The following is a 25,382-nucleotide window of genomic DNA, read 5'->3' as shown; positions in this document are numbered from 1 at the left end:
AATAGGGGGGCTACCCGCCATTAGGGGGGGTCGGGGGGGCTCGGCCCTCCCTGTTCTGATGGTTGTGGGGGGGCTGTCAGCGGGGTGTATTTGTCAGCCAGTGGCTCCGCTTGGCCTCCCTTGTGCAGTGTGATGCCAAGCTAAGCCACTAACGATACAGAACGATAGGTTATGACTATAACCAAGTTCTGTTAGTTAGGGGCGATGCTTGGCATCAGACGGCCGCTGCAGCCCTTGTCCTCACCTTGTGGTGAAAGCTTGGGAAGGAGGAGAGCAGGTGACCACACACCTGCTTATGAAGGTAAGCTGATGAGGGGTGTGGTCAGACTAATATTGGTATTAGAGGTATATTTGTGGTTTATTCAGTGCGCGTGCACGTACGTGAGATAGTGCAGTGTGATGCCAAGCATCGCCCCTAACTAACAGAACTTGGTTATAGTCATAACCTATCGATAAAGAATATTGTATAAATAAAGTACTACTGCTGTTGCTGCTGCTACTACTACTACTACTACTACTACTACTACTACTACTACTACTACTACTACTACTACTACTACTATTACAATGTTGTAAATTTCTATTTAATTAGATAATAATAATAATAATAATAATAATAATAATAATAATAATAATAATAATAATAATAATAATAATAATAATAATAATAATAATAATAATAATAATAATAATAATAATAATAATAATAATAATAATAATTAGAAATATAATTTCTTTATTGTCATTGTATTACATATAATGAAATGTAGGCGCACTGCCTGAGTGGAGCTTTAAAATATACAAAATATACTAAGACAGTAGCAAAATATAGAAGAACAAATAGCAAATAGCAATACAAGTAAAAAAGGTAAGAAGTTGTTGTACAACTTGCATGTGCACTCACATAAACACATTCTATACAGAGTCACAGCATTGGTTCACATATTCACAAATATTGATTGACACAGACATGCTTATCCTGAATAATAATACTCAGTAATGAGCTTGTAATGGGATATTACACATGGTAAGTATGCAAGTATTGCACAGAATACATAATAACCTAGTAGGAGCAGTATATAGTTGTTAGCATCATTATCAGCATCCGTATTGGTATTCATATTCATATTCATATCAGTAGTATCATGATCGCGGCGCTGATGGTGCGAAGCTGTCTATTGTTCCAGGTGTGGTTGTGTGGTGGCAGTATGGAGGTGCTCCCCTGCTCAAGAGTGGCTCACATCGCGCGGATGAAGAAGCCGTACCACAGTAACATCGCCTTCCACACGCGCCGCAATGCCCTCCGCGTGGCTGAGGTGTGGATGGACCAGTACAAGTCCAACGTCTATCTGGCGTGGAACATCCCCATGGAGGTAAGGCGCCGCTGCTGGAGGACACAAGACCCCCCCTCCTGCCCTTGACCTACATAACTAGGGACGCAGGGGGAATGACGCCTGCCTCTTATCATCTTCAGTCACGTGGGGCCCAAGATACAATTTGAGTATTATATCCACTGTTGGAGATTGTCAGCTTTCTAAAAATACCCTTATCATTATTTCTCTACTCTCAACATCAAGCCAGCTATGATCCATTCCATAAGGTATCCACTGCAGTCAAACTCCAATGTTTTTGGAGGAAATTGCTCTCAAAGGTTTGGTACACAGGCAGGGGTGCCTAAACATTATTTTGGGCCCCTAACCATATACAAATCTAAAATAAAGACTTGGACTGGATAATTAACAAGATGCATGACAGTTCAGATAAAAAAAATCATTTGAATCACTCTGAAACCATTATGTCTTTATCACATGCTATCATTAGGATTTATTATTGTAATTATTATGCTATTGAGAGACAAAGACTAAATCCAAAAGTAATGTTTTGCCTCTTTGGCATTGACCTTTATTTGGCTCAAAAATGTGTACTAATAAAATTAACAAATTACAGCCTAGGGCTAGATCCACAAAGAATGGATTGCACGGAGCAAGTTGCACCCTTACTTAAAATTCATTATGAATTGAAAATGGGGGAACCTGATGTAAACAAGACGAAAGCATCCCCTTAACAATTGTGTGTATTGAGCCGTACTGTATTGTACCCATTCTGCAATCTGTTAATACAATTTTCATTCAATCAATCACTGTGCAGATTGATTCATTGAATGAAAATGTGTGAATTAGTGAACTTAGATATTTTATTATATAATATTTGTATGTGTTATTGAGGTGTATTGTTTTATTGTATTGTATTGATTGTATTGTATTGATTTTATTGTATTGTATTGATTTGTGTGGACCCCAGTAATAGTAGCCTATGCCTGTGGCAATGGCTAATGGGGATCCGAATAAACTAAACTACTTCAGAGGTGAGCGACAATACAAGTGATTGATTTTCAAGACTTCAAGAGTGCATTCATAACCTCACAGATCTACAGTCAGAACAGATACCATCTACGTTGCACAGCGTCTTCAATCTCTGGACCTAAACATTTCCCTATAGATTCGTCCCAGAGGACCAGGGACTGATATATGGGAGGATCTACCGGCTAGGTTTTCATTGGCTGTAGTATACTGTAAAACGCCATTTAAAAGCAGAGTCCCATATAGACACCAGTCCCTTTTGTTGGCCGGGTGTTGCTACCCATTTTGACAAATAAATACCGGTCTGAATTAGAAGCCGGGTCTACATTAATTGTTTATCTGGTTGCCATTGGAACTGCAAAGCAGTTTATGTTTTTTTTGCATTCAAACATCAGTCACATTTGCTGGTCGCCATGGCATGGAGAAAAAAGTAGTACCTGAAAATCAAGATGGTAAAACAGCCAGACTGCGTGGTGGGGGGAGGAAGCTCATTACAAGCTAAAGTAAACTATATTGCTGGGTCATAATGTCTGGTGAAAATAATTCCTGAGTGGCCCAAACTGGCCATGGTAGCGGAGCCTGCTTGTCCTCTCAGACAGTGGTGCCTGTGTGTGTGTGTGTGCTGTCCTTGGTGCTGAAACACACAGTATCATTTCTCTCTACATTCACAAGACCCTGGGTGGGAACTTTAACTATGAATGAGGGGCGCCCCAGTGGCGAACCACATAACTCGCTGAGTCGCAGCATGGCCGACCCGGGTTCGATTCCCGGACCCATCGTTATTTGCCGAATGTCTTCCCCCCACTCTGTCTCCCGTTCCTCCTCCTCTCTCTCTCTACTGGACTGCCCAGTAGCAAAAAGCGGTAAACGCTAAAATAAATCTTACAAAAAAATAATATATGAATGAACACAACACTCTAACTGATCATCTTTAGATAAAAAAAAATTACTCAACCTCTACTGTCTTTAACCGTGAATGAACACAACACTCTAACTGACCATCTTTAGATAAAAGAGTACTCAACCTCTACTGTCTTTAACTATGAATGAACACAACACTCTAACTGACCATTTTTAGATAATCAAGTACTCAACCTCTACTGTATTTAACTATGAATGAACACAACACTCTAACTGACCATCTTTAGATAAAAGAGTACTCAACCTCTACTGTCTTTAACTATGAATGAACACAAGACTCTAACTGACCATCTTTAGATAAAAGAGTACTCAACCTCTACTGTCTTTAACTATGAATGAACACAACACTCTAACTGACCATCTTTAGATAATCAAGTACTCAACCTCTACTGTCTTTAACTATGAATGAACACAACACTCTAACTGACTATCTTTAGATAAAAGTATTCAACCTCTACTGTCTTTAACTATGAATGAACACAACACTCTAACTTACAATCTTTAGATAATCAAGTACTCAACCTCTACTGTCTTTAACTATGAATGAACACAACACTCTAACTGACCATCTTTAGATAATCAAGTACTCAACCTCTACTGTCTTTAACTATGAATGAACACAACACTCTAACTGACCATCTTTAGATAATAAAGTACTCAACCTCTACGGTCTTTAACTATGAATGAACACAACACTCTAACTAGGCCTGTTGCAATAAGCAATAAATCAATTTATCGCGCAATAATGAAAATGAATGCAATGATTTTGATGGGCGCAATTAATTGCTATTTGCGTGTTTGTTTTAATGAGGCGGGAACCAGTACCTCTCCGTGTGGGGAGGCGGGCCGCTGGCGTTACTACAGAGTACAGCACGGGAGCTCCTGTGAGCACCATGCGTATGTTGGGCAGTAGCAACGCTACATAGCTTAACTACATTTCTCAGTAGCGTGATGGTAGCGTCGCTCCTTTTGAACCAAGTAGCGTTCTTTGTAGTGTAGCTATTTTTAGACCCAAGTAGTGATGTAGCGTGAACAAACGCTATACGCTACTGCCCAGAGAAACTGGACTGCTAAATAAAGATTAAAGATCTAGTGTTGATGCTATGACGCTTCCTCCTCATCGTTGATTGCCTGTAGTAGCTGCATCTAACGTTAGTAGCTAACGTTAAAACTAACCTAAAGTTAGTTGTTCACCAACAATCTCAACATTTGTTTTATCATTAGCTCAAAAACACAGAACCGGACGACACAAGTTGTCCGCTCATAGGTTCTGCTAGGATAATAACAACAATACTTCCGGTCGGTGGGTTTCAAAATAAAAGAGCAAAGTCTAAAACACCGGAAAAGATGTTTATTTTGTACAGCGTTTTCCTCCACGAGTACTCAAGTACATCATGTGATCAATCGATCTGTTTTTTTTTGCCCATCCCTAGTTTATCCTGTGCTGAAAAGTCTCCATTCCAATAGAGATAGTATATATTTGTGTTTATTTGATTATTGTTGAGCTATATTTTAATCGAGAGTAACTGGTAGTGTAGCTTACTACATTTTCCAAGTAGCTTGCCCATCACATAATCCGCGAGCCACAGTAAACAAACGCGAGCCACAGTTAGGGTGACCAGGCGTCCCGCTTTTGGTTGTATACTGCACAGCCATTTTACCTAATGTCCCACATCCCGCATATTGAGAGGATGTCCCTCTTTTCGAAGCAAAAAATAAAAACATGGGTCTAAAAGCCCCTTCCTACAGTAAACGTAGCAACCCGCCTCTTGTCCACACACATTGCTCTGCTCGTTTTATCATTGCTCTCACGGAGATAAAACTGGGAACGAGGTTACTCTGCTTCTGACGCTACCTCATATCTGATTGGTTAGGTAGTAATTTAGGATATTTAAAATGTCTTCCAATGTTAAATAAAGGTTTATTGCACTTTGAAACGGTTTCCTTGCATTATTGTGCTATTATCATTATATTAGTAAAAAAAAAAAAGTTGATTGAAAACTTTTGGGAAATACATTTCTCAAAAAAATTATTTCTCTCAAAACCGCAATAATATCACTTATCGCAATAATTTCTGGGACAATTAATCGCCCAGCAAAATGTGTTATCGTGACAGGCCTAACTCTAACTGACCATCTTTAGATAATCAAGTACTCAACCTCTACTGTCTTTAACTATGAATGAACACAACACTCTAACTGACCATCTTTAGATAATAAAGTACTCAACCTCTACGGTCTTTAACTATGAATGAACACAACACTCTAACTGACCATCTTTAGATAATACAGTTTGAAAACATTGTTCCTCTTGAAACTTAAAATGTAGCTACAGTATATTGTTCTTCGTCTGAGGTATTCTTATTAGCCGCATTCTCCTCCTGTCCCGACAGAACCATGGCATTGACTATGGCGACATCTCCCAGAGGGTGGCGTTGAGGAGGAGCCTGCAGTGTAAGAACTTTGAGTGGTACCTGGATAACGTCTACCCAGAGATGAGGAGATACAACAACACGCTCTTCTATGGGGAGGTGAGTGTGTTGAGTTGAGTTGACACTCAACTCCAACATACATCAGACGGAAAAAAAAATTTAAACAAAGTGCCGTACCAAGCGTGGCTCTTTTGCCTGTTTGACGGTATTACATATTCTACCTTTAACTGGGATATAAACTATTAGCTATAATATCATAATATATATATAATATTAATATATAATAAAGTACTTATATTCTATTCTATTCTATTCTAGCATGTGTGTGTAAATGTACTCGATGGAAGTCACAATGTAGATGTTTTTAAAGCTGCAATGTTGAGGGTGAGGGTTGAAGGTGGCGGGTAGGAAATGTGACTGATGTTTGGAAAAAAAAAAAAAAACATTAAAACCTTAAAACCTCTTGCAATGTCCCACATATGGGAAGTTTTTCGGACTTTTTGCAACCGGCAATTTGGCGACCCCTAGTGGCTCGGGTGTGCATATTTTGTAATACAATATATATATAGAATTATAGCCCCATTTGTTGCCTGTGGATAGCCCTTTCAGGTGACAAAATCCATTGAGTGGTTCTCGAGTTACATGCCGGTATTTGAGGCTTGTGCAAAGTACACGGTATTGCGCAAAATACCACTCCCGACTCTTGCCACAGTAGTTCCGTCAATATAGATCCGATCTCGACAATGATTGTGGAGGGTTGTAGCCAATGAGTGTGGCTTCCAATGTTACCCCATGTGGGGATGTATGAATCAGCGATCTAGGTGAAAAACTAAATTCTTTAACAGGAAGAGAAAAACAGCCAAATGAATTGAAGTCTATGAGAAAACTGAGTTTTTCTTTGTACACAGTTTACCAAAATCACTCCTAATCACTGAATGGATCTTTATGAAATTTGGATATGTACTACATAAGGCTTCAGGCTATGGCTCCGTCTGGATTTGTAAGCCATACAGTACCTAAGAAATACTACCTCTGGACTACTAACTACTACAGAAAAACTTGAGTAACACATTTTTCTACAACTCAAGTTCAGACCTATGTTACTCTATTACGTTAGCACTAAAAGTAAAAAATTTTGTCATCTTTCAAAAGAGACCAGGCTCATGCATGTGCTATAAGTATAAAGTATGTTGTTTTGGTTTGCAAAAAAAGTATGCAGCCCTCAAGTTCAAGTTCAAAATTTGCCACTTTTCTGCCCGCTTGATAAGCGGTAAACAAAACATAAACTGCTTTGCAGCGCCAATGGCAACCAGATAAACAATTAAGGTAGAGCCGGCTTCTAATTGATACCGGTCTACCACTTCAAAACCATGGAGTGGTGTTAGAAGAAAGAAAGTTCACAGGCAAACATTTCACATTGCAAATAGTCACCCTCTGGGGTTGTGGTGTGCTTGATTAAAGATGATTGATGATTAACGAGCCCCTTCTCTGACTGTAGATTCGTAACGCTAAAGTGAGCCACCTGTGTGTGGACCAGGGTGTGAAGGAGAACCACACAGCCACTCTGCACCCCTGCCATGGATGGGGTCCCCAGGTAGGGCGATGATGTCACGTTATTCTCAGCCAAGGAAACTATAAAAGAGGGAAGAGTCATCACATCATTGTGTAGCGCGTGAATGCACATTGCTGTCAAGTGTGGACACTTTTATTTCGGCCGACAGTGAGTTGAATGGGATCGCCATCTCATTTAAACAGGTTATTACTAGGGATGTCCCGATAAAAAATGTTTGCTCCCAATCCGATCCCGATCATGTGATTTTGAGTATCTGCCGATACCGATTTTTCCCGATCCGATCTTTCGGCAATGCATTAAGAAAAAAGAAAAGAGAGGCGGCTGGGTGGCGCAGCAGACAAAGCGCTCGTCACCAACGCGAGAGACACTGGTATCGAATCCATCAGCTATGCCTCCGGCTTGGCTGGCCATCATACTGGCTCGATTGGCAGAGTCAGCGGGAGGGAAGTCGGTGGGTGGGTCTGGGTTGTTGTAAACAGCGACTCCTACAGTTCGGTTGGGGCGCCTGCACAGCGAGGGAAGGATCTGGAGGGAGGTAGTGTGACCTTCCACACGTTACACTCTCCCAGTGAGAGTCCGCGCTGCCAGGTGAAAAGAAGTGGTGGGCTGGGTACACATGTGTCGGAGGAAGCATGTGATAGTCTCCGCCCTCCCAGACCGACGGTAGGGGGTAGAGTGTGCAATGACCAGGAAGGGGATTGGGAATTGGCATAACGACTAACATTGGGAGGGGAGAAAAACGGAAAAAGAAGAAAAAAAAAAAGACAAAAAAAATTAATAAAGAAAAAAACTAAGAAAAGAAAAAAATGCAATGAAGTTGACCCTTAACTCTTTGGTGGCCATACCCAAGATAAGTCGGGTTATGTCGCCATGCGTTGAGTGCCATACCCGAGATTTCTCGGGTTTTGCTCCTTTGATATTTTTCCTTTGATCCCTGTTCTATACGGTCAGCCGGAGCCCTATAGGTGTCCCTGGCTCATCTGCCTATGTTGGAATTGCAATGACGATCGAATCTCACCAGGTGGCAGTATCGCCTACCTTTTGAACTCTGATAGTCTAGTTCAGACAGTGTCTGTCCTGATCCCTTTCTGTCCTGACTCGCTCTGAGGGGGAGGAGCTCTTGCAGAGCAATCGCTAGGAGATCTTCTTGCCTCACAACCTATAGTTTCCCGTATACACAAGTAATTACATATAAACGAGTAATCGTGATCGCCGATGGGATCATTGGAATTATTCTTTTTGGAGTACCTTCTGGCTAAGGTAAGGTATATTCTATGTCTATTGATGATTGATGATTTTGATGATTTTGTGAAGGCACATATGTACATGGTATATACATTTGATTTGGGAGAATTTGGGGTTTCAGGCGATCAACCAGAATGATTTGGGCTTATTGCATATAACGTGTCATATCTCGCGATCTATGGAAAAAGACTAGATTATTTTGGAAATGGGCGATGTTTAGCGTGTAATAAACTACAAACTGTGTGTAGAAATTAACTGATTAGTCAGTAATGGACTATGAACAATGTCTGTCAAATGAGCCATACTATTGTCTCCATAGCTATAATACAGAACACACGATGGGTCCGCAAACATCGCTAAAATGGTCAATAACACTGGCGCCATTGAGTAGAGATGGGAAAACAGCGTGGTGGTCAATGACTTAAGAACATTTTACTAACAAGTACTTCCCTTACGTCTTCATAGACAGGACAGTAAAACAAAAAATCTATTTCACCTACAGTAGCTCACACACATCAAACAAAGTCTGTCCTCTTCTGGGGTAGCATTAAGCCTGCCAGTCTCTAGAGCTAGTGGTGATGTCCCTGACCGAATATGAGCACATAGAGATCTTTGTCTTTTGTTGAAATTATACTTAATATACGTTTCTGCACTGTAACCTTTATGAGACAGTACGTTCATAATTTTTGTTTTTGCCATTATATCAATCAATCAAATCAATTATATCAACCATTGTTTTTACCATTATATCAATCAATCAAATCAATTTTGTAAATATTCCAATGTACAGTTTTGCTTGTACAGTTGTACAGTGTCCCCCACCCCCCACCCCTCCTACCCAACCCCCCCCCCCCACCCAACCACCTCCAATGTACAGTCCCCCCACCCCCCCAACCCCACCCCACCCCACCCCACCTACCCAACCTCCTCCAATGTACAGTTTCTACATCAAATGTATATACTCTCTTTTCTGGACTCTTTTCGTATCACAAACAGTACTGTATTTGCAAATCTGGTATGTCATAAATGTATAGATGTAGCAGTACTGTCTATCTGTATGTCATGTATGTCATATATGTTATGATGAATTGAAAATGGGGGACCCTGATGTAAACAAGACGAAAGTCTTTCTCTGGTCTGCATCCCCTTAACAATTGTATGTTTTGAGCTGTACTGTACTGTACCCATTCTGCAATCTGTTAATAAAGTTTTCAATCAATCAATCAATCAACAGACCATTTTTCTTTATACATGAGAAAATGTTTTCTCCTAATGCTATATCCTAATGTATATACAGTAGCTATAGGAAAGCTGACACATTTGCTGTCAGCATGGAAGGTTCTCGATACTGAATAAATCCATACTGACAAATCAATTAGCAGGGAGGGGCAGTGTGGTGGTTGATAGACGTCAGTGTGCATCAAAGCTGACTTATGAAACACCATGGCTGCTCTCAGGCTCTGTCTTTCTTCTCTCACTGCATCTGACAGCCATGGTCTGCATATGGAACGGCAGGGCTTCTTGGTGAGGGGACAGAGCTTGTCGAAGGAGGTTGAGAGGGCTGAAAGGAGGGTGGAGGTTGCCATATCTGGGGGGAAAGCAGAGAAAGTCTCATTCAAAGGTAGAGCAGACAGGATGTTAGAGAACAGGGTGGAGGGGGACAGGGAGCTTAGGTTGCATCTGAATGAGACAGTTAGAGTTGGAGTGGGTGGTTTGGGGGTTAGTGAAAAATATACAAAGAATTGGTCTGATAGATTGGGGAGTTATGCTGGAGTCACAGGAGAATATGAGATCCAGGCAGCTGCCAGCTTTGTGGATGGGAGGCATGACTGTGGGAGTCAGGTCGTAGGATTGTAGGAGATAAACCACTGTGGCAGAATGGGACAAGTCAGACAGGTTGAAGTCACCCATTAGCAGAACGGGGTGCCATCGTCCAGCTCATTTGGAAAGTGTTCAAGGGGACCTGGAGGCCGATAGAGTCTAACAATGGTTGATTGAATGGAATAGAGACAGATGCTGCATGCTATTCAAGAGAGAAGAGGGAGAGATCAGGTAGTGATATTAAGCTTGTAGTCCATGATATGAGGGAGAGGTCAGAAGACCAATGCATCCACCACGTCTGGAAGGTTGTGGTGTGTGAGTGAAGGTGTATGCTGTAGATCAGGGGTCAGCAACCTTTTTGACATGGAGTGCCTGTTTGAAATATAGTTGTAACTAGTGTGCCTCAACAATATTCCATGCATCGTAATTTTTTTTTCTCATAATCAGGTATTTTTAATGATAATTTTTACATTATTACATCATTATTGTTATTGTTATTATTAACAATATTATTATGATGGTTGTATCAACCCTAAATCTGAGTTGGGGGGGGGGGAATGCAATGCAGACAAACAGCTGCATACAGTGCGACCATTTCACTCACATTTGCCCATTCATTTTTGGACACATCACACACCATCGGTGTGTGTACTGTACGTGTGCTGTCATAGCTCCACCTACAGGCCTAATGGAGAACACCAGGATGTGAATGGAGGGTGAATGTGAGGTATATCGTGTAAATAAGTATTGATTGATCGCAAGACTACACTGAAAAAAATATAATAATAATAAGTTACCAGAACTTAAAAAGATTGAGTTCAGTTACTGTGCATTAAGGTTTTCAGTTTTCAATCCATAATAAATTAACAGAAAAATAAGTACACAACCACATTATTTCAACCTAATAAAACTATGTTTATTGTCATTGTTTTAAGAACACAAGTTGACTTGGTAATACTCACATTTTGAGTAAAAAAAATGGCTTTTAACATGTGCAATGTTCAATGAAATAGAAAAATAAATAATAAAATGTGTTAATTATTAATTAATTAATCCCACTGGTCACAATGGTGACCGTAATAATGTTTTTGTTATAAGGCTCTGCAAATGTTACTGAATGATGTAGCAATGTATTTCCAGCTAAATTGAAATAATAAACAAATAAAGGGTCTCAATTAAATATGTGGTAGTAAAAAGAACTTGTGGGAGGATTTCAACAAGATAAATGCGACAACAGTGCAAAATATTTCACTATAATATTTCAAAGCAAAAAAAAAAAAAAAAAAAAAAAGTATAATTTTTTATTTTTTTTTGTACTGCTGCCCCCTGTGCCTATGCAAATGCCCCTGCGTGCCTATGCAGGCACGCGTGCCTAGGGTTGCCTACCCCTGCTGTAGATAAAGCTGTTTTGTAAAGGTGTTGTTGAGTTATCTGGCGTTATCCAGGTTGATGTAAGAGTGAAAAGCTGGAGGTTTTGACTATGGTCATAGGCAGTTATTAAGTCTGCTTTCCTGACGGCTGATTTCATAACCTGAGGTTGGTCTGGATGAGGAGATGGTTGGGATAGGTAAAGAGTAAGTTATTAGATAAATAATGGTCTACTAACACTCTGTTTGGGGGTGTCTTGGGTCTCATCTTTCCATGGAGAACTCCCGCAGGAGAACTCCCTTGTCTTCGTTCGATGCGGCTTCGCTAGCCTCTCCTGCAGAACGCTCTTATATCCCGAGCTCTAATTACTAATGTCAGACACCTGTGATTACTGTGGGGCCAGGCTCTGAAGCAGGTTAGCAAAAGAATGAGCTGAAGCCTAGTTCAAGTACGCCCCAGTTTCGGCCAGATCAAATAAGCTATGATGTGTGTGTGTGTGTGTGTGTGTGTGTGTGTGTGTGTGTGTGTGTGTGTGTGTGTGTGTGTTCTCTAACCACAGCATGTGTGTTACCAGGGCTGGTTTTAAAGCTGCCAGCAGGTAGCCAATCAGCTGCAATTAGCTAATTGGCAGCCCTCACCTGCATGCCCCGTGACACAGGAGTGATCAGGCCTGCATGCACAGTGACACAGGAGTGATCAGGCTCCTAGTACATAACACCTCCCCCACCAAACTGGTTGCCCAAGAGGCAACCACACACAACAACCCATAAACAAAACAAAAAAACAACTGTGACCCATTAGTTGTCAGGGCCACTACCACAACAGCAATAACGGGTACCACAAACACCGGTACTATGACCGTGAGAGGGCGTCTGCTAGCACGTTGTCCCTCCCACGAATGTGGCGAATATCCAAGTTATACGCTTGGAGGAACAAACTCCATCGCATCAAACGATGGTTCGAGTTCACCATGCTGCGAAGAAAAACCAAAGGGTTATGGTCTGTATACACAACAAGGGGTAAACTGGAGGATCCAACGTAAACATCAAAATGGTTCAAGGCAAGAACCAACGCGAGCGCCTCCTTCTCTATAGTAGAGTAGTGCAGTTGATGCCTGTCAAACTTTTTAGAAAAGTAGCACACTGGGTGCTCCACCTCTAATGCATCCTCTTGCAGGAGGACGGCTCCAGCACCGAGGTCACTAGCATCCACTGCCAACTTGAATGGCAGTTGAAAATCGGGAGCTGACAGAACGGGAGCGCTAATCAGAATACCCTTGATGCTCTCAAAAGACTGTTGACAAGTCTCAGTCCACATGAAAGGTACCTTAGGACTGAGCAGATTGGTCAAAGGGGAAACAACAGAAGCAAAGTTCCTACAGAAACTCCTATAGTACCCTGCCATACCTAGGAAGCGCTTTAACTCCCGCCTGGTGATGGGAGCAGGGAAGCCCACTATAGCCTCCACCTTAGCTGCAATGGGGCACACATGCCCACGTCCAACCACCTTACCCAGGTAGGTAACCGTGGCCTGTCCAAATTCACATTTTGCAAGATTAACTGTCAAGTTAGCATCACCCAACCGCTTGAACATTTCCGCCAGATGCTCCACATGTTGTGACCAAGAGGAACTGTGGATAACCAGGTCATCCAGATATGCCTCACAGAACGCTACCCCGGCCAGGACCTTGTTCACTAGCCGCTGAAACGTCGCTGGGGCATTTCGCATGCCATCACTGTATACTGGCAGAAACTCTCTGGTGTGACAAAAGCGGATATCTCACGTGCTCGCGGAGTAAGCGGAACCTGCCAGTATCCCTTTAGCAAATCCAATTTACTTACAAAGGCTGCTGAACCCACCCGATCGATACAGTCGTCCATCCGAGGAAAAGGGTACGAGTCCGGCTTGGTTACTGCATTAACTTTACGGAAGTCAGTACAGAACCGATGAGTGCAGTCTGGCTTATCAACAAGCAGGCAGGGGGAGCTCCACGCACTAGAACTGGGCTCCGCAATGCCATGTCTCACCATATAGTCTACTTCCTTACTCAAGATCCGTCGTTTTTCCGGGTTCACCCTGTAGGCATGTTGCTTAATTGGCCCTGCACTACCAACATCAATGTCATGCTCGAGTACATTAGTACGACTAGGGACATAAGAAAACAAACGTATATGCTGTCTAAGTAGGCGCACCACATCCGTACGCTCAGGAAGTGGCAAGTACGACAGATGTGAGTCCAAGTCACCTAGTATCTGGGTGTTTGGCAACCTGCCCTGAGAAATCTCCTTCGACACAGAACAGTCGGCTACAATAGGAGATACAGAAACTGTTAGAACAGCCACAGGCTTGACCCCTGACTGGTCAATCTGAGCCCTATCATTGTACGCCTTCAACATATTGACGTGACATAATCTACTCTTGCGCCTGCGGTCGGGAGTCTTAATCAAGTAGTCGACCTCACCAACTTTGCGCTCAACAGAGTATGGCCCACTATATTTAGCCTGTAATGCAGACCCAAGAATAGGCGAGAGAACCAACACCTTGTCTCCCGGTGAGAACACCCTATGTCGGGCCCGCCTATCATACCACACCTTCATTTTTCCTTGGGCTACCTTTAGGTTCTCTTTCGCTAGTTCACATGCTCTACTAAGCTTAAGCCTGAAGTCACACACATAGTCCAACAAGTTAGTAGAGGAAGGAGTCTGGTCAGCCAACCACTTTTCCTTCAGCAGTTTCAAAGGACCCCTCACTGTGTGGCCGAACACCAGCTCAGCCGGGCTGAATCCAAGAGACTCCTGGGTTACCTCCCTAGCAGCAAACAGAAGCAAAGGGATTCCATCATCCCAGTCTTTTTCGAACTCCGTACAATATGCCCGCAGCATTGTTTTGATAGTCTGGTGAAATCTCTCCAGCGCCCCCTGGGACTCTGGATGATAGGCAGAGGAAGGGCAATGCTGGATAGACAACTGCTGGTGGACCTGAGCAAAGAGACGGGACATGAAGTTAGACCCTTGATCTGATTGAATAACCTTTGGTAAACCAAACGTCGAAAAAAACCTAACCAGAGCTTTGGATATAGCTGGGGCTGTGATCTTGCGTAAAGGAATGGCTTCAGGAAAACGGGTCGCTGCACACATAATAGTCAAAGGGTACTGGTTCCCTGTCTTAGTTCGAGGGAGGGGACCAACACAGTCAATGAGGATCCGCTCAAAAGGTTCCCCAACGGCAGGAATAGGCTGCAGAGGAGTCTGAGGGATCTTCTGGTTTGGTTTACCAACAACCTGACACACATGGCACGAGCGGCAATATTGTGCCACATCCGACTTCAAACCAGGCCAACAAAAATGTCTCAGCACACGGTCATAAGTCTTCCTGACTCCCATGTGACCAGCAAGATCATGATCATGTGCTAGATGCAGTATATCAGGACAATACACGGCTGGAACAACAATCTGAAACACACTGCCCCAGTCATCCAGACTGGACAGGTTAGGTGGTGTCCACTTTCTCATGAGCACGTCATTGCTAACAAAGTATCCTTGAGACGTATCTATCATTGCATCCTCTAAAACCGCCTCTTCAAAGAGGGACGACAAGGAGACATCCTTGTTTTGCTCTAGTACCAACTGCTCATGAGACGGTATCACCTTACCAAAACCCTCATCAGGGCCATTTTTCAACTCAACAAAGAACGTGTCACTAAGTGTCATATCACAATCTGAGTTAACAACATCATGGGTGTCACATTTGACCGTTGACATTGCACGTGTTACCGCACACACAGGAAACACTCCTGGATGCTTCTGTGCGAGCTCATCAGGAACCTCAGAAACTACAGGGACGGGAATTACAACTGGAGTAGCCAGCACTTTGCCACCGGCCAAATCGTTCCCTAGAATGAAGGACACCCCCTTTATGGGGATGTGAGAACACACTCCTACAACAACATTGCCTGATACTAAGGGAGAGCTTAGCGAGACCTCATGCAAAGGAGTATTCACAAAGCCTCCTCCAAAGCCCTGAACAATGGCACCGGAATGCAATGAAGAATTTTCCGAAAATGGCAAAATCCCATCCAGAATGAGAGACTGGAAAGCTCCTGTATCTCTCCATATTGTAATAGCCTGCTTTGATCCTAATGCACCAACCAGTGAAACAAATCCATCCATCATAAACGTTGAGGAGCCCTCTAGCTCCCTGTCTGCACCTTTGATACTTCGCACCCCACCCTCTAATGTCGGCATAGGTGTCCTGTCCATGATTTTTTACATTTTTCTGCTTAAGCACAGGGCACCCAGCAACGATATGACCAGGCTCCTTACAGTAAAAACAGATAACCGCCTCTGGGAATGCACTAGCAGAGCCACCTTGCCTAGGAGTCGAAGTAAACCGACCAGCAGACACGGGTGCCGGGAACCGGCTCCCCTGAAAAGGACGCCTACTACTCCTGGACTCCACACGGCCCTCCTCTACAAAGACAGATTTGTGTGTTAGCACAAACTCATCAGCCAAGACAGCAGCGTCGCCTATCTTCGATACCTTATGCTCATTTAGATGTGTGGAAACGTTATCAGGAACACACCTTTTAAATTCCTCTAGGAGAACCAACTGTCTAAGCTGCTCCCTTGACTCCGCTTTTTGCGAGGTGCACCACCGGTCAAACAGGTTCTCCTTCTCTTTTCCGAATTCAACATACGACTGTCCCTCCGACCTGCGATAGCCTCTAAAATGCTGACGATAGGCCTCGGGAACCAACTCATAAGCCCTCAATATGGAAGCTTTAACAAGCTCATAATCAGCGCTTTGTTCAAGGGACAGAGCAGTATAGGCTTCTTGTGCCCTACCAACTAAAACATATTGTAGCAGCAGTGTCCAGGCGGTATCAGGCCACTTCAATGTGGTCGCCACCCGTTCAAAAAGGGGAAAATATCTTTCCACGTCTTTCTCAAAAAATGGAGGCACCATCCTAATATTCCTGCCTACATCAAAACCGGAACGTGACTCTGAATGCAGAGCACCCGCCTGTAAGGCAGCATGCTTAAACTCAAGCTCCTTCTGCGCACGCTCGTGCTCCAGCAACATTTGTCTCTCCTTAAGCTCCCGCTCCTCTTTCCTCTCTTTAAGCTCACGCTCCTCTCTCCTCTCTCTCTCCTTAAGCTCACGCTCCTCTCTCCTCTCCTCACGCTCTCGCTCTAGCTGCCTTTCCTTAAACTCCAACTCCCTAATCCTCCACTCACCCCCTGCACCAGGTAATAGCGGAGACGCGTCAGACAAAGGAGGCTCCTCCACCCTCTCCTCAAGCACCTGCTCTCTAATGAGTAACACCCTTAAAGCACTCAAGGCAGTTGGCTTCAAACGTTTCTCACTTGCAGTAAGCTCTACCCTGTAGTGTACAGCAAGTTCTAGAAGTTGTTCCTTGGAAAACTTCTCCAACATGTCATGAGACGGGCGATCAACAAAGTCCCTGATGGAAGCCATCGTTACTGTACCAGTCACCACAAGCTACTCACTTTACCTTACAGTCATGAAGAACCACTAACGAACCACGAATAACCACTAAAGAACCACTGAAGAATGCTAATGCCAATAATAACAACCAGAAGGGAACGCAGTGGAAATGTGAGCTCTACGGAGCGCACCTTTCTAGTTTGCAAAAAATAAATAAAAATAAAAATAAAACACAACCACCCTGAAATAAATAGACGTGTCATACACGCAGGAGGTCAGGTGCTACCAGGTATGCTCACCAAACACTCAAACAAACAAAATAAATTCAACAAACAAATCCAAACAGGTGCGCCTTCTAACCTGACTACATATGCTTCTACATCTAAACTGCAGTCAAAACCGGCCCACCACATGTCTACCCTAAGAAACACTAAATCAGGCCCTACCACACTACCTGTGTTTTCTGGCCCCCTAATCTACCTACCCTTAAACTAATGCCATGTAGACCTAACCATCTTCAACCACACCTGCTACCAGTCAAAGATCATACTTGACCATCCACCCGTCCAGTACATGATACGGTACCAGACAAGTAGATGGTGCTAATCCCTTCCCTGACTGCCCCAGGAGTATGTGGTGCACAGGAAGCTAACCAACAACCAGAAAATACTGTTCCTATCTACATGTGGTGCCCACTAAACTATATATTTTAACAGCATAAGTAGTCACATCAAATTACAAACAAATAAGGCATACTCACCTGTTTGATGAAACGGCTCAAGCCCCCACGTTACACAATATGTAACGAACACCACCCAAACCATAACACCATGACACCCCGTGTAACACAAAAAAAAAAAAACCAAACAAATTTCTAGGGGTAAATATCCCGGACGAGCGCCTAACTATTACGACCCTGGCTCAAAGGCCCGCAACCTATGTGCAAACCAACACCAAAACCCTGTGCTCAAACTCAAAATGCTACTCTATTAAGGAATTACTGGTGTAAACTAAAGTACAAGGACAGAAGACCGTGATAGCTATCTGTTACCCAACACTTCTCTAACCACAGACCCTGCATGTGTGTTACCAGGGCTGGTTTTAAAGCTGCCAGCAGGTAGCCAATCAGCAGCAATTAGCTCATTGGCAGCCCTCACCTGCATGCCCCGTGACACAGGAGTGATCAGGCCTGCATGCACAGTGACACAGGAGTGATCAGGCTCCTAGTACATAACAGTGTGTGTGTGTGTGTGTGTGTGTGTGTGTGTGTGTGTGTGTGTGTGTGTGTGTGTGTGTGTGTGTGTGTGTGTGTGTGTGTGTGTGTGTGTGTGTGTGTGTGTGTGTGTGTGTGGCTTGTCTTGCCTTGCTAGTATGGACCAGCAGTTAGCACAGTACTGGTCAGTATCTATCTAGGAGAGACCAGCAGTAAGCAGGTTATTGGTTAGTATCTATCTAGGAGAGACCAGCAGTAAATGGGTTTAGGGTATTGGTTAGTATCTGTGACGTACATGGGTACGTGGGTTGGTCATTATCATTATTATTGTATTTGGAAGACCATGTGAACATCAGGTTAGTATTATTTTGTGTGTGTGATGTTGTGTCATCTCCTAATCTCCTGTTCTGTTTCACAGATGCCACTCATCTCCTTGATTGGATTGATTGCACCTGGTTGGTGCACCTACAGACAGTCAGTTGAGATGAGTGGATATAGACTGGGAGATGACACACATCCTGGCGCCTCATTTGAATCACTGCCATGTTCCAGAATGGAGTGAGGAGGTTGCCCTCTCGTCTAGCTGTCTGGGAGTGATATCGTGTGGCTTTCTCTTTGTGTCCAATGACTGGCACAATTATATTTATATTATTTACTAAGTGTTTGTTTGTATATATGTATATCTTGTCTGTCCTCCCCTACCTTTTCCCCTGTGCACTTATTGTGGAGGTTTAAATCCCTACCACAATAAAATATATAATTTACTATTTGGAAAACGTTTGGTGTGTTGCTTTCTTACCTGCCCGGGACTGTGCTTTAAAAGCATCTACTGAGAGGGGCTGTTGTTGTTCATGTGCAGCCTGCTCCAGTTATTATTCTGTGTGGTCATCAGACCTTTGTACATGACATGTGGGCTCGTTAGTTTGCACAATTGTATAGTTCCTTGTTTGTTATGTAACATTGTAACTTGTCAATTGGAGCATGTCAGGTAAGATAGCGTTTTTTCATTGGTAAGTTATATTGTTGTATTTCCATTGTCCGTGCTACACAGTTTGATTGATGTAAACCGTTCTTGTATGTAATCCTCTTAACTAATCTGTTTTCTGCCACATAGGTAAAAGGGGGTCACCTGCTTGGTTAGTGGGAGGGGGGCATGCGTCGTCTATTCCGGTGGAGCGCGCAATGAAATCGGTAAGCGACTAAAGATATGTGTAGTCCTCATCCCGCTGGGGGAGTAGTTTAAGACTGGGTAGTTAGTGTTACCCAGGTGATCCTAGTTAGGTGGTTAGGACCAACGTTTATTGTTTTTCATGAATGGTAGATGTGGGCATTAAATCAGATTGGTTAAATTGTATACTGCGGAATGTGGCTATTAAATGTGTTACGCACGGATATTGTTGAGTAGGTGAGTGGCTATTTCCTGGTGCCTGTTATTTGTTTGGTGGTAACGCGGGTTGCTACGGGAGCACAGGGTATTTATACATATATTACTTGTGGCATAGTCGTATTCTGCAGGGGATATGGCTGGGGCAGCTTTTACTTTGGAAGTTTTTTTGGCGGACCCTACAAGGGATCAATTTGATATCTGCACAAAAGCTGAATTGTGTAGTGTCGCCAAACATTATGGCATTACTGTCCAAAGTTCAAAAATTAAGGAGGAGGTGAAGGCAATTGTGCTGGCTGGGTTGTTGGATAAAAATATATTCAGTTTGCCCATAGCCCAGGCAAATGACTCGGAGGACGTCACGCACGGCGAGGAGTCTGGCAAGTCTAGCGAGGACACTGGTGGTTTAGATCGAAATGCTGGTGCTGTACAAAAACAAAGAGGTAGCATTACCAAGGCTGAGTAGAATGACAGTAATAACTCTGTACACTCAGGACATGCCTCTGTTTTTTCTCCCACTCATAAATCGCGCGCACACGTTGAGCTGCATTTGGCCCGTCTCCAGATAGAGGAGAGAGCGGCTATGCGAGACAGGGAGGAGAGAAAGGAGGAGAGAGACAGACTGGAAAGAGAGAGAAAGGAGGAGAGAGACAGTCTGGAGAGGAAGGAGGAGAGAAACAGTCTGGAAAGAGAGAGAAAGGAGGAGAGAGACATGCTGAAGGAGAAGGAGGAGAAGGACAGGGAGTTCCAGTTGACTATAAGGAAGCTGGAGTTGGAGAGTGGTGGCTCTTCCCCCTCTTCAACTGGAGTCTCCCAGGCCCCTTTCAATATCAGCCAGCACGTTTCTCTAGTGCCCATTTTCCGGGAGTCTGAGGTGGAATCATATTTCTCTGCTTTTGAGCGTATAGCGTGGGCTTTGCATTGGCCAGAGGACGTGTGGGCGATTTTGTTACAATGCAAGCTCACTGGTAAGGCTCAGGAGGCATGCCAGTCATTATCAATGGATGACAGCTTGGAATATGAGAAAGTGAAGAGTGCTGTCTTGCGTGTATGAATTGGTGCCGGAAGCATATAGGCAACGTTTTAGGGCACTAAGTAAATCCCCTGCTCAAACACATGTTGATTTTTCCCGTGAACAGCGGATTCTGTTTAATCGATGGTGTTCGGCGTGTGAAGTGGATGATGTAGCAGCTTTGAGTGAGTTGGTCCTCATTGAGCAATTTAAGACCTGCATGCCCGAGCGCATCGTAGTGTATTTAAATGAACACAAAGTATCTACTCTCCAGGAAGCTGCAATTTTAGCAGATGAGTTCGCATTGACCCACAAATATGTGGGAATCACACATGTTTCGGTGCGTGATGGTGTGTATGTTGGTGGCAGCTCGTTCTCTCCTTGTGAGTCACCGTTTCGGGGAGGTGACGAGCGAGCATTCCGACCGCGCTCACCGCCGTCTCAAAAGGCCTTGGGTGACGAGCGAGCATTCCGACCACGCTCACCGCCGTCTGAAAGGGCCCCCATTGTGTGTCATTATTGTAAGAAGGAAGGGCATATTGTGAGGGACTGTCATGCGCTAAGGGATCGACAGGAGACAAGGGGGTCAGCCCAGGAACCGAAAGGGGTGGGGTTGATTGGTACAGTGTCATGTCCTGACCAGGATAGCTCTTTTGAACCCTTTTTGTTTGATGGTTATGTGTCCCTGTCGGGTAAAGTTGGTGACTACCAACGGGTGAGAATACTCCGTGATACAGGAGCCTCTCAATCATTCATCCTGGCTGATGTGTTACCATTGGATGTGGACTCCTGTCAGTCGAGTGAATTGGTGAGAGGTATTGACATGGGGTGTGTGCGCGTGCCGTTGCATAAGGTGCATGTACAGTCTGCACTGATCACAGGTTGTTTTCCTGTCGCGGTTCGCCCATGTTTTCCTGTGAAGGGCGTGGATTTCGTCATGGGGAATGATATCGCTGGGGGTAAAGTCGTCCCTGTGTTGGAGGTTGAAAACGCTCCATTTACTGACTCATTGTGTGATGCATTGATTGATAATCACCCCAATGTTTCTTCTATTTGTGCTGTCACTAGGGCACAGGAGCGGAAGCGAGACCAAGGTCTAGCATTGGGTGACTCTGTCTGTGGTGAGTTTTGCAAATTTGCGGTGGAACAACAATTTGAGGCGGGGGATTAGGTGTTTATTGTGCTGCCCATGCCTGGTACTGTGCTCACTGCCCGGTTCTCAGGACATTATGTGGTAAAGAGAAAGGTGTCTGCCACTAAGTATATGTTGTATACGCCCGAGCGGCGGAGAAGGACACGCTGGTGTCATGTGAATAGGCTAATGAAAAGTCCTGCCCGCGTCTTGTCGGAGTTGAGATGTGACAGGACTGTTGTTTCACATGCTGTGTTGTGTTCTAATGTGCCTTACAGGACGCACGGTGTTGATGTTGGGAGTGCGAACCCCATTAAGCAATTCGCGTATCAGTGTCCGGTGGCGATGAGGGAGGTCATGAGGAGAAAGGCTCTGTACCCCCTGGGGAAAAAAAGGGGGCTAGCTACACCTAGCCATGGTTCATGGAGTTCTCCTTGCCTTCTGGCTCCTAATGCGGATGTGTCTCCCCCGTTTTCTTTACTGAATGCAGGAAGGTGTACATAATGACGGTGCCTGCCTCGTTCCCCGGGATGGTTGACTACAGTATACCGTCATGGCCTCGGTATGAGGAATGCACCGGCCACGTTCTGACGGCTGATGCATCTGGTATTGGGAGATGTGCCTAAGGGCGATATATGTGTTTTGGGTGATGTGGTGGTCGACCGTGTGGGCCCGAAATAGGGGCATGTGGCCTATGTGGAGGTGATATATGGCCTATATGGAGGGTGATTTTTATTTATTTCTGTTCTGTTGGTGCTAATCTGATGTTGGTTAAATAAGTAATAATGTTTTGCTAACCCTGCAGGTTCGCTCTTATGGGGGGAGGTGTGACATACATGGGTATGTGGGTTGGTCATTATCATTATTACTGTATTTGGAAGACCATGTGAACATCAGGTTAGTATTATTTTGTGTGTGTGATGTTGTGTCATCTCCTAATCTCCTGTTCTGTTTCACAGATGCCACTCATCTCCTTGATTGGATTGATTGCACCTGGTTGGTGCACCTACAGACAGTCAGTTGAGATGAGTGGATATAGACTGGGAGATGACACACATCCTGGCGCCTCATTTGAATCACTGCCATGTTCCAGAATGGAGTGAGGAGGTTGCCCTCTCGTCTAGCTGTCTGGGAGTGATATCGTGTGGCTTTCTCTTTGTGTCCCATGACTGGCACAATTATATTTATATTATTTACTAAGTGTTTGTTTGTATATATGTATATCTTGTCTGTCCTCCCCTACCTTTTCCCCTGTGCACTTATTGTGGAGGTTTAAATCCCTACCACAATAAAATATATAATTTACTATTTGGAAAACGTTTGGTGTGTTGCTTTCTTACCTGCCCGGGACTGTGCTTTAAAAGCATCTACTGAGAGGGGCTGTTGTTGTTCATGTGCATCCTGCTCCAGTTATTATTCTGTGTGGTCATCAGACCTTTGTACATGACAGTATCTATCTAGGATAGACTGGCAGTAAGCAGGGTATTGGTTAGTATCTATCTAGGAGAGACCAGCAGTAAATAGGGTTTAGGGTATTGGTTAGTATCTATCTAGGATAGACTGGCAGTAAGCAGGGTATTGGTTAGTATCTATCTAGGAGAGACCAGCAGTAAATAGGGTTTAGGGTATTGGTTAGTATCTATCTAGGAGAGACCAGCAGTAAGCAGGGTATTGGTTAGTATCTATCTAGGAGAGACCAGCAGTAAGCAGGGTATTGGTCCGTATCTATCTATCATTGGTAGTCACACACTGTGTATATTTTTGTGCCTTCTACCTTGTTCTGTTGTACGTACCAACATGAATGTCAGCTAAGCTTATAATGTAACTGAAAAGCCTCTGAACATCTGATTGCATTTACAACACTGTCCCTTGCCTGTTTTTAATTCACATAAATATAAATAAATCATTGACATGTGTATGTGTTTCCACCCCCCAGTTGGGGCGCTTCACTAAGGAGGGCCAGTTGTTCCTGGGTCCTCTGGGCAGCACGGGAGAGGACACACGCTGCATGGTGGACGACCAGATCAGCAGCTTCCCGCAGGTTCTCAACTGTGACAAGGTGACCAACGTCAAGCAGAAAACCTGGCACTTCACTCAGGTGAGCAGCAAGAGGCGTGACACTGGACGCTTTTAGACATATACTCGGGACAATGCGCTGAGAATCAGGTGCGGGCATTGCCTGGAGTTGCCTTTTCGCACATGTAGCACATCTGATTATTAACACACCACGCAATTCTCCATGGGAGACGTGTTCTCACATATGGAAGTTCTGCACTTGGTTTAACCGACTTAGCAAAAGCAAATTATGACCACTTAATAATAGTTACATACAGGCTGAAACACTGAGAAGCACACATTTAATATGAATGTACAACTTTGCTGTAGTCTGTGAGGCTCACACCGCCACAATGTCACTTATTATCGGGCGCACCGCACAAACTCACTAAAATCTTGATGAGACAAATGCCTTGTGTGTCTTGTCCTTGGTCGGGTATGAAATTGAAGAGAATAAAGATACACAGATATACATTGTATCCACAACCCATATGTTTTCATTTAACTATCAGCGGGAAAAGGCCAACTGTACAACATTGTTGTGTATGGAACATGGTTAGTCTATGTTAATAATCAACACGCCCACTTGCTCGCTGTGTGAATTCTGCGAACAATGAGCTGCTTGTATTCACATGGGTGCAGTTTGTAATTACACCGATTTTGTGAGAATGGGTTTAGGCAGAGCCCAATAGCTGAACACAGGAGAAGAGAGAATGGAGCGTTTTAGGGTGTTTTAATAATATTCCCCAAGCAGGCAGTTGAACAGGCAGACAGGTATTGGGAATGTTTCTTGGGGGGATGAGGACAGGTGCACTCCTAGTGCAGCTGTGGGCAGAAGACACAGGTCTGTGTCGAGAGAGAGCAGGAGCACTCCTTGTGCAGCACGAGATGTCCAGGCAGGGAGGTGCACTGGAGCGGAGGTCCTGGGCGCCTATTCTTTAATCCCAGCCGAAGAGTGCTGCCGAGTGCTTCCGCGTTTTGATTGGCTGCGACACGCCCCGCGGCAGCGCGGCAGCCGCAGAGCGGAGCCGCAGAGCGGAGCCGCGGAGCGGAGCGGCAGAGCTTGCGGCATTATGTAGCCATAATCCCCGCTGCTTTTCCATCGACGCTTAGCTCAACTGGTACGCCGCCGTGCTGTGGAGCCTGCGGTGCGGTTGGTCACAAGTTCGAATCACTTCAATTTTTTTTTTTTTTTTTTTACGTTTATCATCTCTCGCTATAAACGTGCATTCTTCCGCTGGTTAAGTTTTGGCATTCTTTCGGAGTTGGTTAAGGTTAGGGTTAAGTTAAGGTTAGGGTTAAGGTTAGGCATTATTTCGGAGTTGGTTAAGGTTAGGGTTAAGTTATGGTTAGGGTTAAGGTTAGGCATTTGAAGTGGATTTCCCAAGCTATTTCGGTTCTGCTCTGTTCAGAACCGGG

General features: G+C 44.1%; 1 protein-coding gene across 1 annotated transcript in view; it reads left to right on the top strand.

Moving 5' to 3' along the window:
- Positions 1 to 25,382, top strand: part of galnt17 (polypeptide N-acetylgalactosaminyltransferase 17) — a 370,766-nt gene that overhangs the window by 317,970 nt on the left and 27,414 nt on the right. Inside the window, 4 exon segments of the mRNA XM_084329774.1 lie at positions 1,188 to 1,373; positions 5,674 to 5,811; positions 7,211 to 7,306; positions 23,845 to 24,006. Coding sequence (XP_084185900.1) covers positions 1,188 to 1,373; positions 5,674 to 5,811; positions 7,211 to 7,306; positions 23,845 to 24,006 — 582 coding nt within the window.

This window comes from Notolepis coatsorum (genome assembly GCF_963971535.1).
Source record: "Notolepis coatsorum genome assembly, chromosome: 1".
In the NCBI taxonomy this organism is placed as follows: Eukaryota; Metazoa; Chordata; class Actinopteri; order Aulopiformes; family Paralepididae; genus Notolepis; species Notolepis coatsorum.
This window is presented reverse-complemented; position numbering and strand designations above follow the sequence as displayed.